Consider the following 14,989-nt stretch of genomic DNA (forward strand, 5'->3'; position numbering starts at 1 on the left):
TGTTTCAGCTGGGGTTTTGGTGACTTGGAACTCAGTGCTTTGTGAGTAACAGCATTTGGACAGCTGGTGCTCACAGTCCTTCCTTACATTCACCCCCACCCCCTCCTTCCCCTGAACCTTTACCTGTCCAGTTCTATCTTTTGGAACAGTACAGAATGTCTGTTCTTTGAGCTGGGCCAGCACATAAAATCGTTGACTATCAGCTGACAGGTGAAAAAGTTTCTCACGAACACAAGCCTCCACATCACAGCAAAGTCCAAATTCTGTTCTGACTGCCTTTTGTCCTTCCTTTTTCTCTCTGGCTGATCTTTCCTTCTTTCTTTTCTTTGATGGGAGAAAATAGTCTCAACCCAAGAAACACAGGAAGGTAAGTGCTGGGTTAGAACACAAATGTCTTTACCTCTGGTGCTGTGGAACAAACTATGCAAGTGAAGGAAAACTACCCATTTTCCTTCCCTATACCCCCCCCAACCTCCAGACCCAGCTTCTTCACATTTCTTTGTGTGTGTGTGTGTGTGTGTGTGCAATCATTTCTGATCAAATTCTGATCCTAGGCTTGGGCTCCATTTCCCATCTGGGGAATGATAGAACAACTGTGCAGGAAGGTTAAATAAATCTCAGTGTGGAAAGAGGAGTCTAGCTCGGACGCCTCATTCTCATAGAGTGGATTCAAGACGAAGAATAAAGACTTACCTTGGCCAGATACCGAGGCGGACAGTGGAGGGTGAACTTCACCCTCCAGCCGGCAGGGGGAGTGGGTGTTTGCAGAGCCGCGTCCCCTGGGGCATGGGCGGGGACGAGGGCGTGGGTAGGGAAGCGGACGTGGGTGGGACGAGCACGTGGGCGGGGACAAGGGCTTGGGCCGCTGCCGGGGAGGTAAGCAGTGGTCCGTGTGTCTTAGGGCTGCGGCGGGTCGCCTTCGAGGACATGGGCGACAAGTATGCTAGTCTGCGGCGGGCCCAGCTGCATCTGGATTTCATCCACGCCAACTCGTAAGTGTCCGGTGAAGCGTGAACGAGGGAGGGCCCCCACTAGTGGAGAAGAGTTTGGTTCGTCTCCTAGTGAAGTACCCAATTTGAAAAAAAAAAAAAATGAACTTGGTATCATTGATTTATGGAAATTTTATTTAAAGTTTTTGTATTAAAAAATAATGAAAAAGTAGTGAAGATTCTATTCTGGGCCAGATTATGATTATTTTTAGGGAGAGCAAGCTCTTGTGCCAGTGTGCTGGCTTTCGGGTGGGGTGGTCAGAGGGAGAGAGAATTTCAAGGAGGCTCCATGCTACTGAGCCTGACATGGGGCTCAGTCTCAGGACCCTGAGCTCATGACCTGAGTGGAAATCAAGAGTCCAACACCTAACCAACTGAACCACCCAGACGCCCCTATTCTGGGCTAGATTATAAACCTTTTTGTTGTTTTAAAAATAACACCAGGGTAAGAAGGCTCCACATTTAACAAACTATTTAATTGGAGGTTAGCAGAACCCTAATTCTACCAACCTTGCCTATCTCTTGTGATTTCTCTGCCCAGCACACTGACATTTTAAAGATTAAGCTTGTCCTCCAGAGAGTAATTTGTATTTATTGATTCCAGCCTCTGTGGCCTGAGTCCTTGCAAAAATGTAACCTGTCCCAGCAAAGAATCCTCACATTTTGGTTCTTGCTAGAGCATTCGGCTTCTGTCAGGCCCAGGTGCGTTTTGCGGACTCATCAGGTGTTAATTTCAGATCTTCAGCTTGCAGAGGCGGATGACAGAGGCTTCCTGTCCCATCTGTCATTCCCAACACAGCACAGAGCAGTGAGTGCTGCCTAACTCATATGGCTGTGTGGGTGTTTTTGGAGTCTTTGAGTAATTCGGAGTTAGGAAAGGTACCCACTGATACGAGGGATGCACCCAGGTTTGAAACCACAGAAACGAAAGTGTAAAGAATGCCAGGCAAGGCCAGCCTTGCTGCTTGGGACAAACACGTAATTTTTACAGAAGACAAAGTCAAATGGGCAATATTCGGCAGGTGTTTAGGGCTTTTTTTTTTTTTTTTTAATCTTTAGAGAATAATTTCAAGCTGGCAAGGTTGGAACAGATATTTAAAAGGTTAACTGAGGCGGAAGACAAATGACAAAAGAGCAATTTCGAGTAGAGTTTAAGAAAAATTACGGGTGGAATGCTGGAAGGACTGTGGATTTTATCTCGGGAAACTTCCTCAGCCTCAGTGTTGTGTTGTTACCGCAGCTGCTGTTCCCCAGGCGCTTCTTGTCCTACTAGGTTCCGCCTTGCCTGCATCGCGTTATCAGTTGGTGGCCTGATAACTTAGTAACAAAAGTGACAGCAGTGTGAAGCAACAACCACAAAATCAGATACCAATTGGTATCTTCTCAGCTTCTCCAGATAGATTTTTTTTTTTTAAATTTATTTATTTGACAGCGACACAGTGAGAGAGGGAACACAAGCAGGGGGAGTGGGAGAGGGAGAAGCAGGCTTCCCGCGGAGCAGGGAGCCCAATGCGGGGCTCGATCCCAGGACCCCGGGACTATGACCCGAGCCGAAGGCAGACGCTTAACGACTGAGCTACCCAGGCGCCCTCCAGATAGATTTTTGTTTGCAAATTCCCTCAGTCAAGGCAGGAGTGATTTTTTTTTCTCTCTTGTTTCACTCCCACATCCAATTCAACGTCAGATCTTCTTCGCCCTGCCTCTAACTATGTCTCTGATGCATCCATTCCTCTGCATTGCCCCTGCCATTAACTTCGGTCCACACTAAACTGCCGTTTAGATGCTCCACGTAGCCTCTAAACTGGGTTCTCTGCTTCCCATTCTTGCTCCCCGATGGTCCATTTTCCTGAGAGCTTCCAGAGTGAGATTTTTATTTTATTTCTTAAAAAAGATTTTACTTATTAGAGAGCACGATCTGGGGAGTGGGAGGGGCAGAGACAGAGGGAGAAGTGCTGAGCAGGGAGCCCAACGATGCGGGGCTCAATCCCAGAACCCCAAAATCATGACCTGAGCTGAAGGCAGACGCTTCACCGACTGAGCCACCCAGGCTCCCCCCCCCCCCCCGAGTGAGATTTTTAAAAAGCAAGACAGATATGTCGCTTTTCTTAAAACATGACCGTGGTTTCCAGTTACATGTAGGCTGAGTATGAGCTCCTGAGCATGGAGTAGAGGGCAGTGCATGACCGGCCACCCCGCATCTCAGCATCATCTCCCTGTTTTATCGTACATAGCCAGAGCATACTGGCCTCCTTGGCTCCTTTCTGCGTCATTGTCTTTGCAGCTGCTTCTCTCGCTGCAGAGTTTCCATTCCAGCTCTGCCAGGAGCTGAGTTCTCAGCCTTCAGGGCTCAATTTAAATGTCTTCTATGAAGAGAGGCTCTCCCTGATCACGGTGTCCTCTCCTTACCATTACTCTTCCTCATCACCCTTCCTTCCTAGCATCTAACCATGATCTGCTATATCATCTTTGTTTGTTTACTTGTATGTTTTTCTATATCCCTCCACTGGCTTGAGTCCCAAGGGGGACTCAGACAGACAAGACCTTCTCTGTGCACATTGGCACATGGCGGGCAGTGTGTTAAAATCTTGAGTGAAATAATATAGACACTTCTATGGCACTTCTTGGTCAGAATGACTACAGTTACTTTCCTGAAGTATTGTTTATGTTGAATTTTTGTATATTGAATCATGTGTTTTAAATTCACTAGAAAGTCTTGTGGTTTCAAGTGACGCTTTCATAAAGCATATAACCTTCACTTCTGCTCTGTTTTAGATTTTTATACACTAGATTTCTTTTGAGTGAAGTCCCCCCATCTTTTCGCAGCAATTGTATTTAGTTATTTTTTAAATTATAAACTGGAAAGCTGACTTGAGTCCAGAGACCCCACATCAGCATGTGTTTAAAGGTTAAAATTCCCCCAAAATGGAGGGGCACCTGGGTGGTGCAGTTGGTTAAGCTTCCAACTCTTGATTTTGGCTCGGGCTGTGATCTCAGGGTCCTGGGATCCAGCCCTGAGCTGGATCGGAGATCCAGCTGGATCCTGCTCAGTCTGCTTGAGGATTCTCTCTCTCCCTCTTCCGCTCCCGCTGCTTGTTAGCGCTCTCTCTTTCTCTCTCAAATAAATCTTAAAATAAAATGAACTTTCAGATAATGTATTGTCTTGTGGCCTGGGGTTTTTGGAATCTCTGAGCCAGTGCAGATGATCTTTCTTCTCGACATATGAGCAGATATATTTTGATAAATGGGTCTCTCTTGCTTCTGCTACCTGTTTACTAAATATAAAAAGAAAATTGCAGACCAGATCTTCCCTTAATGCTGTGATAAAGCTGCTGATTGAAATAACCACATCAAGAAATGAAAAGCAAGTGTGGGCCCCTGAAGGCAGCCTGATTTCACCCACAGGTGAATATTCAGCCTTCAGAGCATTAGTAGTGAGGGCTGTCCAGTGTGTTCTGTCATGCAGGTCCTAGCATGAAGGGGTACAGGGAGGAGTGACCACAGGTAATTCAGGGGAGAAAAGGGCCTACAGCAAAATAGAGATTAATGGGGCAAACAGGGGTCCCCTGCCGGTGCCTGTGCCCACAGATGGAGTCTTAGGGCCTTTTGGTATACCAGGATTTCGATCAAGATCTTTCAGAAATAATTTGACCTTAAATAAGACAATTTTAATGGCAAGTTCTCCAAAAAACCTTGCATAAATGCTTATAAAGCAATTTTAAAACATCAATGCTATAAGTACAGTAAAGTCCTTGAAGTCTTTGTTTTATTAGGAACAGACAGGCTATTTTGGCAATCGTGTTCTTAGCCTTGGCTTTGTAACAGACCGCATCTACTTCAGAATCTTGACCGTGCTGAGAAAGTTGTTTCTAGAATAAGTCCTTAATTGATTATCTGTCCTGAACTGGAGTACGTTTGTCTGCAAGTTATCTTGAAGCTTTTACATTGATTACAGAGTTGGTTTAACTTTCGGTTTTCCCTCTTTCTTTATCAGCACCACGCACAGTTTCCTTTTTGGAGCGCTGGCCGAATTGCTGGACAATGCAAGGTAAGGCTTGTCTGTAAACCACCTCTGTGTAGTAGAAGGAGATTGGCAAGGAAAATTTGACTTCAGACCCAGGGGAGTGAGAGAAATGTGATCAATAAAACAGTTCTCAGAGCAGCATCTGTAAACTGGCAGGCCTCTGACCAAGTCTAGCCTGTTTCCTGTTTTTTGGACACAGGGCGAGAGTTTACATGGGAGTTATAAAGAAAAGGACGCAAAGAAGGGATTGTTTATAAAGTTTAAGGAACAGGAGGTGCCACACAAGAAATCTGGGTCTCCTGCCCTCACTCCCTCCCCCCCCTTTTTTTAAAGATTAGAAGTAGCAGCCTTGAGGTTGCTCAGTGGGCTCAGGCACATAGCAGGTGCTCTGTTGGGACTAGTCTGTGCCTTCAGCTCTGCTGTTCCCAGTGGTGGCCCCCACAGCCAGCCTGAACTCCTCAGTTCCTCTGTCTGCAGCAGACATTGCAGTTTGCCAAGGCTGCTCAGATGCTAGTAGACATCACATGAAGCTGTTTAATAGACTTACTCAAGATGCTTAGTTGTTCTCATGAAGAAGGTCTTTATAAAGTCCCTGTGTTATTCTAAGAAATTATTTTATATCATTTAAGAGTTTGATGGTTTCCTGTGGTTGTCAAAATTAAAGCTGGAGGATATTAAAAGAATGTTGTAGACAGCAGGAAAAAAATGTGGCAGTATAGGAAGAGATGGTTCAGGGCCTCTACCTGATATGCCAGCTGATCAGAGAGAAAGTACCGGGGCTAAAGCACAAAGCTTATTATAAGATGTCTTAATATGCTGTAGAGGTGAATGATTTTTCTATATCTTATCCCATGGCATTTCTCTACGAAGAAACTCTTCCTTTGAAAACTTCCATTTCGGGGCAGTGGCATTACTGAGCACCTATTGTGTGCATGGTATTTTGTATAATGTATAATTATATAATGGAGACAATGATACTTATATGTCCTAGGATTGTGGTAAGGATTAGGAGAAAAGGCTTAAAAATACTTCATTCAGTGCTTATTTGACACACAGAAAATGCTCCAAGAAATGGCAGTAGTGCCTCCAGAATTTCCATAAAGGAAGGGCTTAAAAGAGCAGTTGGCTGGAGGAAGGAGCTAAGGGGCCAACTTTGAAGGCTTGTAGAACAAGTTTGTGTACCTACTCAGACTCATCTGGTGTAGTTTTGGGTTGGAATTGGAGGAAGTTTTGGGAGAGACTCAAATTTCGCGATTAGAGACCCAATGGTTGTTATTATTCTGAGCTTCCCTTACTCAACACAACCACTTCTGCATCAGCTAAGACTGCCATCCTCGTTGTCTTCATCCCTCACATTGAAACCAGGGTCTTTTGGCTCTTGTTTTTTTTCTTCTAAAATTTCTACTTAAAAATTAAAAAAATACACAATATCTGTGAGTTGTAGAAAACTGAGAAAATAATAAGAAAAAGAAAGTCATCAGTAGTCTCATCACATGGCACAGGGGAGGTGGTATCAGCATGCTTCTCTGTAAAAGACCAGATAGTAAATATTTTCCCCTTTGCAGGCCATGTGTTCTCTGTTGAAACTACTCAACTTTGCGATTGTGGTGTGAAGGCAGCCATAGGCAATATGTGAATGAATGGGCATGATTGTATTCCAATAAAACTATTTACAAGAACAGTTGGTGGGCCACATTTGGCTTTTGGTCCATAATTTGCCAACCTCTGGTCTGGAGAAAAGCACTGTTTTGATTTCTTTCCTTACATATATAGACTTGTATATCATCTTTAAAAACCTGTGATCATACAGTACATATCAATTAGTAATTTGCTTTTTCTTTTCATTTTTTGGGGGACTAAAATATATCATGAAACTCTTTCTGCAATTTATGGATTATTAGCCAACTAACTTTTTTTTAATATTCATATCCATTTTTGGTGAGCTTTTTGTGTAAGTACCACTAAATTCCATCTCTTCTTTTAAATTTCCAAGTTTCAGGGTTTTGTAACATTCTTAAATGATGAGTGATCATAGGTCTTAGTACATAAATGTAGAGCAAAACATTTTAGTAATTGTTTTGAAGCAATTTAAGTGGATTTCTCTATTGTTAGCTATCTGACAATAGGTTATACCTCTCACATAAGCAATTCAGATTAAGGTAATTTTTTAAAACATAATTTCATATTGAAGCAGTGATATTTTTATATTGTTTCCAGAGATGCAGGGGCTGCAAGACTTGATGTGTTTTCAGGTGAGCATATTTGTTTTCTTCCTTTTTTTTTTTCCTTCTAATGGAAAAGCCTATAGTTATTTTGCTTTTATTTTATTTCATGAAATCGAAGCACTTTTTATAGATTTTTAATGTAATTTAAGTGCTTTGTGAGTACAGTGACCCTATGGGGAGCCAGGTTGAGAAAAGTATACTCTGAGAGTGGAATTGTTCACTTGTTAGGGGACCCATTTACAAAATTAGATCTTCCAGGGTTTTGTGAAAGCATCAGAGTGATGTGGAACCATCAATTTGCCTGCCACAAGAAAACAGTTTTATTTTAAAAAGCACATTAACTTAATGGTTATTCATAATTAAGTATACATCATTCTCAACTTATCACAGTTTTAAAGCGTGTAAGTGAATGTGAAGTATGAATGTTTGAGAGTTCTAAAATTCAAACAAGATATGTTTTCTTCACTGACTTCATCTTTAGTCACCAAATATTTATTGTACTTATTAGTTCATTTCATTAGAATATGATGCAAATGAATTTAGGTTCTGCGATCCAGTCTTGTGTTTAATGACTACCTGGATAAATGTCTGCAGTGTTAAAACTGATCCCCAACTCTGATTCTGTCAGCTGTCCTGAAAACATTGGCTGTTGAACACAAGCAAGAGGATATGGTCCACGATGTAAATCTGTATCTATAATTAAAAAGCAGCTTAGTTCAATTCAATTTTTTAAGTGTTTAAGATCCTGTGGGGTGCCTGGATGGCTCAGTTGGTAGAGCATCTGACTCTTGATCTCAGGTCTTGATCTCAGAGTTGTGAGGTCAAGCCCCATATTGGGCGTGAAGCATACTCTAAAAAGAAAAAAAAAGAAAAAAGATCCTGTGTTAGGTGGGTGCTTCTGGTTCATAAGGCAGAGAGACATGGACATCTCGAGACATCTGAGAAAACATAATAAATGAATGTTCTTCCCTTTCTACTCTTCAGGTTCTGAAAAGTTTGAGAAGGTCAAGAGGGTCAGTCTTTATTATTCATTCAAAAATGCTAGATTCATTTGTCCAAAAATGGAGCTTAGTGTGAGAAATCCAGTGGATTTGCTGATTATACTCCGGAATCAGATACTTGCCCAACCTGTGGAGTCAGGCTTCCCCTCAACACTGGTCTGCCTGGGGCGAGCGGAGCAGAGCTCATGCACTCTGCAGGCAGCTCACTCCCAAGGGGGAACAGGAGAGCTCTGAACTGAGCCTCCCTAGGTGATTCTTCCCTAGATTACCAGTCAGATGAGTGATAAGTGAGTCAAGGGACAGAGAAGGGCCCCTTTACTAATATTAATGGCACTCCATTCCACATGGAAGGAAATACCAGTAGTGGAGAAGAATGGGTCTTCCCTTACGTATCCCATCAGATAGTGTAAAATAGAATAAGTGTTTCTTGCTCAGGAGAGACTCAAAATATGGTAGGAACACAGAGAAAGAATACCTCATATTAAAGAGCTAGGGCCTAAAATATAGATGTGGTTTTTGTCTAGTGTAAAAAAAAAAAAAAAAAAGAATATCCCTGTCTGAGGAATTATTGTGAGAAAGAGGATGGAGGTAGATAATTTCAGAGATTCATTTATTCAATAACAGTTTATTGAGTGTCTGTCATGAATGAACAAAATAGTTACTCCAGGTGCTAGGGATAGAGCATGGGGCAACATGTGTGACTAAATATGTGTTCTCAGGAATGTGCATTCTCACGGGGGAGAGAAAGACAATAAGGAAGTGAACAAATGATACACCAAGCAATGAAAAGTGCTAAGAGGAAAAAGAAAATGGGAAAAGAGAACAGAGAGTGATTGGCAGGGTATACTATTTTTCATGAGGTGAGCAGGGAGAGTTTCTCTAACCAGGTGATGTACCATCAAAGACCTGAGTGAGGTGAGGGAGCGAGCTGTGTAGATATTTGGAGAAAAAGCAGTCAGAGAACAATGAGTAGGCTAGGTTGACTAAAGCTAATTGTTAGAGCCAAGTAGATGAACACCTTCAATGCCATGCTAAGATTTTTTTCTATAGACAGTGACCATTGAAGAATTTTGAGAATATCATTTGGCAAATTAGAAATGTGCCCTTTTCAAAGAAAGCTTCTCCAGCCATAGCATGTAGGATGGTCTGTAGAAGTGTGAGTGAAGGGATAGCAGGGGTGTGGGGCTATGGAAATGACCTATGGAAGATTTAGTGAGAATTTGAACTAGGGCAGTGGTCCTAGAAATGGAGAAGGGGAAATGATTTAAGTTGCATTTCATTCAGAGCATGTATATATATATTTTTTCAAAGATTTTATTTATGTGTGTGAGAGAGAGAGCATGAGAGAGCGAGCATGGTGTCGGGGGGAAGGAAGGGGCAGAGGGAGAGGGAGAAGCAGACTCCCCAGTGAGCAGGGAGCCTGACTTGGGCTCGATCCCAGGACCTGGGATCATGACCTAAGCTGAAGGCAGACACTTAACTGACTGAGCCAACCAGGTGCCCCCAAAGAAGTGTACCCAGAGTACACATATTATTGATGAAGGGTCAACGGGTTAAGAAGAATTATCCAAAATCACAAAGTACAACAAATGTCATTGAAATTCACTTGTTATGTTCTTTTGGGTTTATGGCAGGACACCAGCAGGGCATGGTAGTACTCATTTCCCCAACTTTTTCTAGCAGTTGGCATACACACACACACACACACACACACACACAACAGTCTTTGCCATTTGACTTCAAAATGGCACTTCTTTCTTTATTTAGGTTATGTGTTTTGTGAAAAACTGAACTTAAGATTTTTGATTTTAAATTACCTATTCATAAAAAAAGTACCTATTCATGTTATAAACTGTTTTATTGCAGCAAATCACAATATGGCTATCAACTTAGCAAACTGATTTTTCTTAAAAAAATAATAAGCCAGGGTCAGGCTTATGCAGCAATAGATAGAATTGATATGGGGATAAATAAAAATAAATAGTTTTCAAATTATTTACTGAGGCCCCTGAATTACTTTCCAATCTTAAGTTTTCTCCAGGTAACTTGAGGGAGGACTATAAAATTCAAACTAAACATGTTTGGCCATTTTTGTTTTATCTGTTCATATGTATTGGTTCTAGTAAACATGGATTTGCATTCAATGCTTTTTTTTTTTTTTTTTTTTAAGTGCTTACCAAGTGGCAGAGACTGGGTTAAGTGTTAAGTACATACAGTGCCTGCTCTTAAGAAATTGGCATCCTAGTGCAGGGTTCTGTAGAAAATACAGTGTATATCTTCACTTTCATGGGAGGAGGGCCCTTAGCTTTCACCATACCTCTGAGGCAACTGTGTTTTAAAAAGCAAGAGCCACTAGTTTGAAAGGGAAAGAGATACACGGACAGGTGGGAAGCACAAACTGCAAAGAAAATGTACATTGTGGGCACCCGATGATGTGTAGGAATGAGGAAGGTGTCCAAGAAGGAACCTTACTGGATCTAAAGACCTAAAGGGGAAATAGGCTTCTGCCTGGTGAATCAGGGGTGGAGAGCGAAAAGGGGCCGTATAGGCAGGGGCTTGAATATGGAGAGAACGTAGAACACCGATGGAGTTGCAAAAATGTTCGAGATGCTCAAGATTAGTTAAAGGGAATATTTGCATGGAAATGGAAGGTTGCAGTTTGGGTGTGGGGAGGGAGTGACAAGAGGTGAGCTTGGAGAGTGTATTCATCAGGGTTCTTCAGAGAAACAGAATCAGTAGGAGATAGCTAAATGGACAGAGGTAGACAGACAGATAGATGGACAGATATGATCTGCCTCCCTCCCTCCACTCTAGCTATGTATGTGTATTTCTATATCGATATGTATCTGTATCTGTCTACATCTATAGATATTGATAGAATGTTTGGGGAGAGTGAGAGGGAGGGATTTTAAGGAATTGGCTCACATGATTGTGGGGGCTGATGCAGTTGAAATCTGTAGGGCAGCTGGCCCTACTTACTTATCCAGCTTAGTTGGAAATCCAACTAAGAGTTGATGTTGCAGTCTCAAGTTCTAAATCTTTAGGGTAGGCCAGCAGCCTGGAAACTCAAGAGCAACTTTTGAGTTGCAGTCTTGATGCAGAAAATTGCTTCTTTGGGGAACCTCAGTCTTTGCCTTGAAGGCCTTCAACTGATTGGATGAGGCTCATACACACTATGGAATTTTTTTGCTTTACTTAAAGTCAAAGGATTGTAAATGTTAATTATATCCACAAATGTTTTCAGAGCAACGTCTAGACTAATGTTTGACTGAACAGCTGGGTACCAGAGCTTAACCAAGTTGACACATAAAATTATTGTGAAATGCACATTGGTCGTCACTCTGCTCTTAGTGGGAGCAAGGAGTGAGGCCGCTGTTGCTGTAATCGACAAGAGAGATGATGGTTTCCTGAGCTAAGGCAGTGTCATGGTGGTAGCGAAAGTGGTCAAACTTGAGAGGCATTAAGGAGGCGGAATTGAGAAGGCATATGGCAATCCTGAGGTTTTGACTTGGGCAGCTGAAGCCTAATGGCAGAGTGATGGCCATTTATTGAACAGGAAACATCAGAAGTAAGCGTGATGAGGGAGAAGGTGCTGGGGTTTGTTTTGGACGTGCATATTTAACAGGTAATAGAAATTTATCTGGAATCCTTAGTTTTAAGGAATTGAAATAAACAAGACCAAACTTCAGGGTAGACAGTAGGGGGATATTACATTTCGAGGCTATGATCGTCTGTAGTCCCTCACTAGAGTTTATAGAAAAAGTAAGCACTGTATACGTCTCTTGAGAATTTTGAGTCTTTCCCACTTATTCACCAAAGAAATGCCCTTCTTTCTGCAAGCTCCTTGCATGAGAACTTTATTCCAAGAGCTGCAAAATCAATTGTTGCATCTATGCAGAGCCACCTGAGGCTTGGATCAGGTGGTTCCCAGTGCTGATACACAGTAGGATAATTGGAGGGGATGTTTATTCCTGAGCCTCACCCAAGACCAGTTAGTTTGGGTATCTCTGTGCAGTTAAAATGTTCAGCCACAGTTGAGAACTACCACACTGTGCAAAGAACTCCACAAGTGTTGGTTTCCCCTTGTTGAATAGCGGAGATGTCATCCTCTGCCAGAGGCGGGGGTTGCACAGAGCAAAGACCTACAATGGGGGAGGAATATTTTGATACAGGAGTTGAGGTAAGCGCTCCGGATGACCAGGCAGAGAGAAGAACTGGGAAAATGAAATGGTAGGGAAGATCCAAAGTGCTTATAGACAGGGAGGGAATTAGTAGGGGTGGTAGGGGATTAGAAGTGGGCATGTGACCATAAAATTATGAACCCGGAAAGCTTAGGTACGTATTTTAGATATGTATTTATAGATTATCTTGAACATTACTTAACTTTTAAAATGTAGATTAGGGGTGACCGTTGAACACAGTTGACTTAATAAATGAGCTACAACTGAATTATAGGTACAGAGTTAGCAAATCTGTGGCTGCCTGAGGTTGGGGTAAGGGGATGGGCATGGAAGGGGCAGAAGGGAAAGACTGTGGAGTGACCTGAGGAAATGTCTGAGGTGATGGGTATGTTCACTGCCTTGATTGTGATGATGATTTCATGGGTATGTACATATGCCACAGTTCATCCCATTGTACACTTTACACATAGGCAGTTTGTGTGTGTGTAAGCTATTTCTCAAGCTATTATCAAAAAAAAAAAAAAAAAGAGAGAGAGAGAGAGAGAGGGAGAGGTGGTAGAAGTCATAGATCCGAATGTTGCAATTCCTCTCAGAGCCAGATCACAAACTAAGCATTAAAATTAGTCTCATTAGTTTTAGTTACACCTTTCCATTTTTTTTAAACAAGAGATTATTTTCTGTTATCTTAATGATATCTCTTAATCACCAAAATTGATTCCAAATAACTTAGCCATTTTCAAAAATCAAATGCATTTTCAAGAGGCACATATTTGCTGCCACTAGGAAGCACACACAAATGGCTCTTATGGGAATTAACTACTTAGAGGAGAGCCTGAGGAATTTAATAAGAATGGCCTGGATTGGCTTTAGAATTAGTGCTTTGGTGGAAGGGCATAAAGGTGGATCAGTGGGAGAGAGGGATCCTGGGGTCACATCACCATCTCCCTTTATTCCTGCCCCCAGGGTGGAAAATACCTGAAGTTTAAAGGCCAGTCAGATTCCAGGAGCAGGGCATGCCCCACTGTATACATAATTTATTAATGTGTAGAGGTTTTATGTTAATTTAAAGCCTTCTTGGTGCATGACTGTCTTCCTCCTGCAGTGTCCTGAGAAACTGTAGCCAGGACACCTTTCTGGGTGCCATTATTGTGCCCTAACTCTGTCACTCCACGGCTGTCTTTGAGGAGGACAGATAATTATGTAAGCAGCATGACTTTCTGATGAATAAATTGGCCAATATTTATTAGTAATAACTGCTTTCTCTTACAGTGGATAATGAAAAACTGCAGGGTGGGTTCATGTTGTGCTTCCTGGATGATGGATGTGGTATGAGCCCTGGTAAGTTAATTATCCAGATACCTCACTGGCTGTTCTGGGAAACAGTCAGAAAACCGATAAAATAAATAAAAATAAATTGAGCTATCTATGCAAAAACAGGTATGGAGCTATTAAGGGAAAATAAACCCCAGACTTAACATATTGTTGAACTTTCTGGATTTAAATATTCCAGCTGACAGAGTAAATTCATTGTAATCATCAAAGCCAAGACCAAAAGGGAATGGCAGATAAATATTGCAAGAAAGATGAAAAGAAGAAGGTATGATTACTTGTGAGAAAAAAACATCTGGGAATGAATGGAAAAGGTGGGGTAACTGGGTGGATTTTGAGATTGTTTGAGCCTCCCCTTCAGGTATTGCTTGCAAGAGCCCTGAGGCAGTTTCCAGTGCCTTCAGGCTATTTTTAATTTTCTGCTTAACCTTGAGGAAGAGGTTACCTCTCCTTGTTTTTAGCTGTTTGGTTTTTCTCAGCATGTTCAAAGGTTTAGTAGCTTCAGTCAGCTATTCTCACCATAATGAACACATCTACAATTCATTGCATGATTTTTTTTTTTTTTTTGGTACCTTCAAGGCTAGCCAAAACACAACACACAGTAGGTGCACAATACCAGTTTACTGTGAAATTGATTTTTTTTTTGAAGATTTTATTGTTTATTTGTCAGAGAGAAAGAGGGGGAGAGAGAGAGAGAGAGAGAGCGCGAGCACAAGCAGGGGGAGCGGCAGGCGGAGGGAGAAGCAGGCTCCCCGCTGAGTAGGGAGCTCGGTGTGGGACTCGATCCCAGGACTCTGGGATCATGACCTGAGCCAACTGAGCCACCCAGGCATCCCGTGAAATTGAAATGTTATTCCCTCTAATAAGGGCTTTGACTCATTTGGGATAGCTTATCCCTGAATTCTTTTTAACACTTGTCTATGACCCACAAAACAGGATTTTTGACCACTAGGTTAAAAAAATCGTGAGGGGAGTTCAAGTAATAGGGAGCAGTTCTGGTCTATTCTATACCAGCGGAAAGGATGCTCATCACTGCTGGAAGCTCAGAATACAACGTAAAGCAGTTATCTTCTTGCTAGTCTCTGAAGTGCTCCCTTGGTATGAATAGTCGGAGATTATTAGGAAGTTTAGAAAATGCTGAAATCTCTTACTCAGGTCTTGTTCTGACTTTGTCAGGATAATTTTGATTTTTCCAGGTGATTTTGACTCTAAGTATTGTTGGTTCCTTAGTGTTTGTTTCTTT

General features: G+C 42.0%; 1 protein-coding gene across 1 annotated transcript in view; it reads left to right on the forward strand.

The window, feature by feature from the left end:
• Positions 1-860: 860 nt before the first annotated feature.
• The window catches only part of MORC1 (MORC family CW-type zinc finger 1), a 171,955-nt gene continuing 157,826 nt past the window's right edge, over positions 861-14,989 (forward strand). The window contains exons 1-4 of the mRNA XM_027581731.2: positions 861-992; positions 4,981-5,034; positions 7,228-7,262; positions 13,687-13,755. Coding sequence (XP_027437532.2) covers positions 928-992; positions 4,981-5,034; positions 7,228-7,262; positions 13,687-13,755 — 223 coding nt within the window. The 5' untranslated portion in view covers positions 861-927. The remainder of the gene's footprint in view (positions 993-4,980; positions 5,035-7,227; positions 7,263-13,686; positions 13,756-14,989) is intronic.

The sequence above is a fragment of the Zalophus californianus genome, chromosome 1, assembly GCF_009762305.2.
Source record: "Zalophus californianus isolate mZalCal1 chromosome 1, mZalCal1.pri.v2, whole genome shotgun sequence".
Lineage (NCBI taxonomy): Eukaryota > Metazoa > Chordata > Mammalia > Carnivora > Otariidae > Zalophus > Zalophus californianus.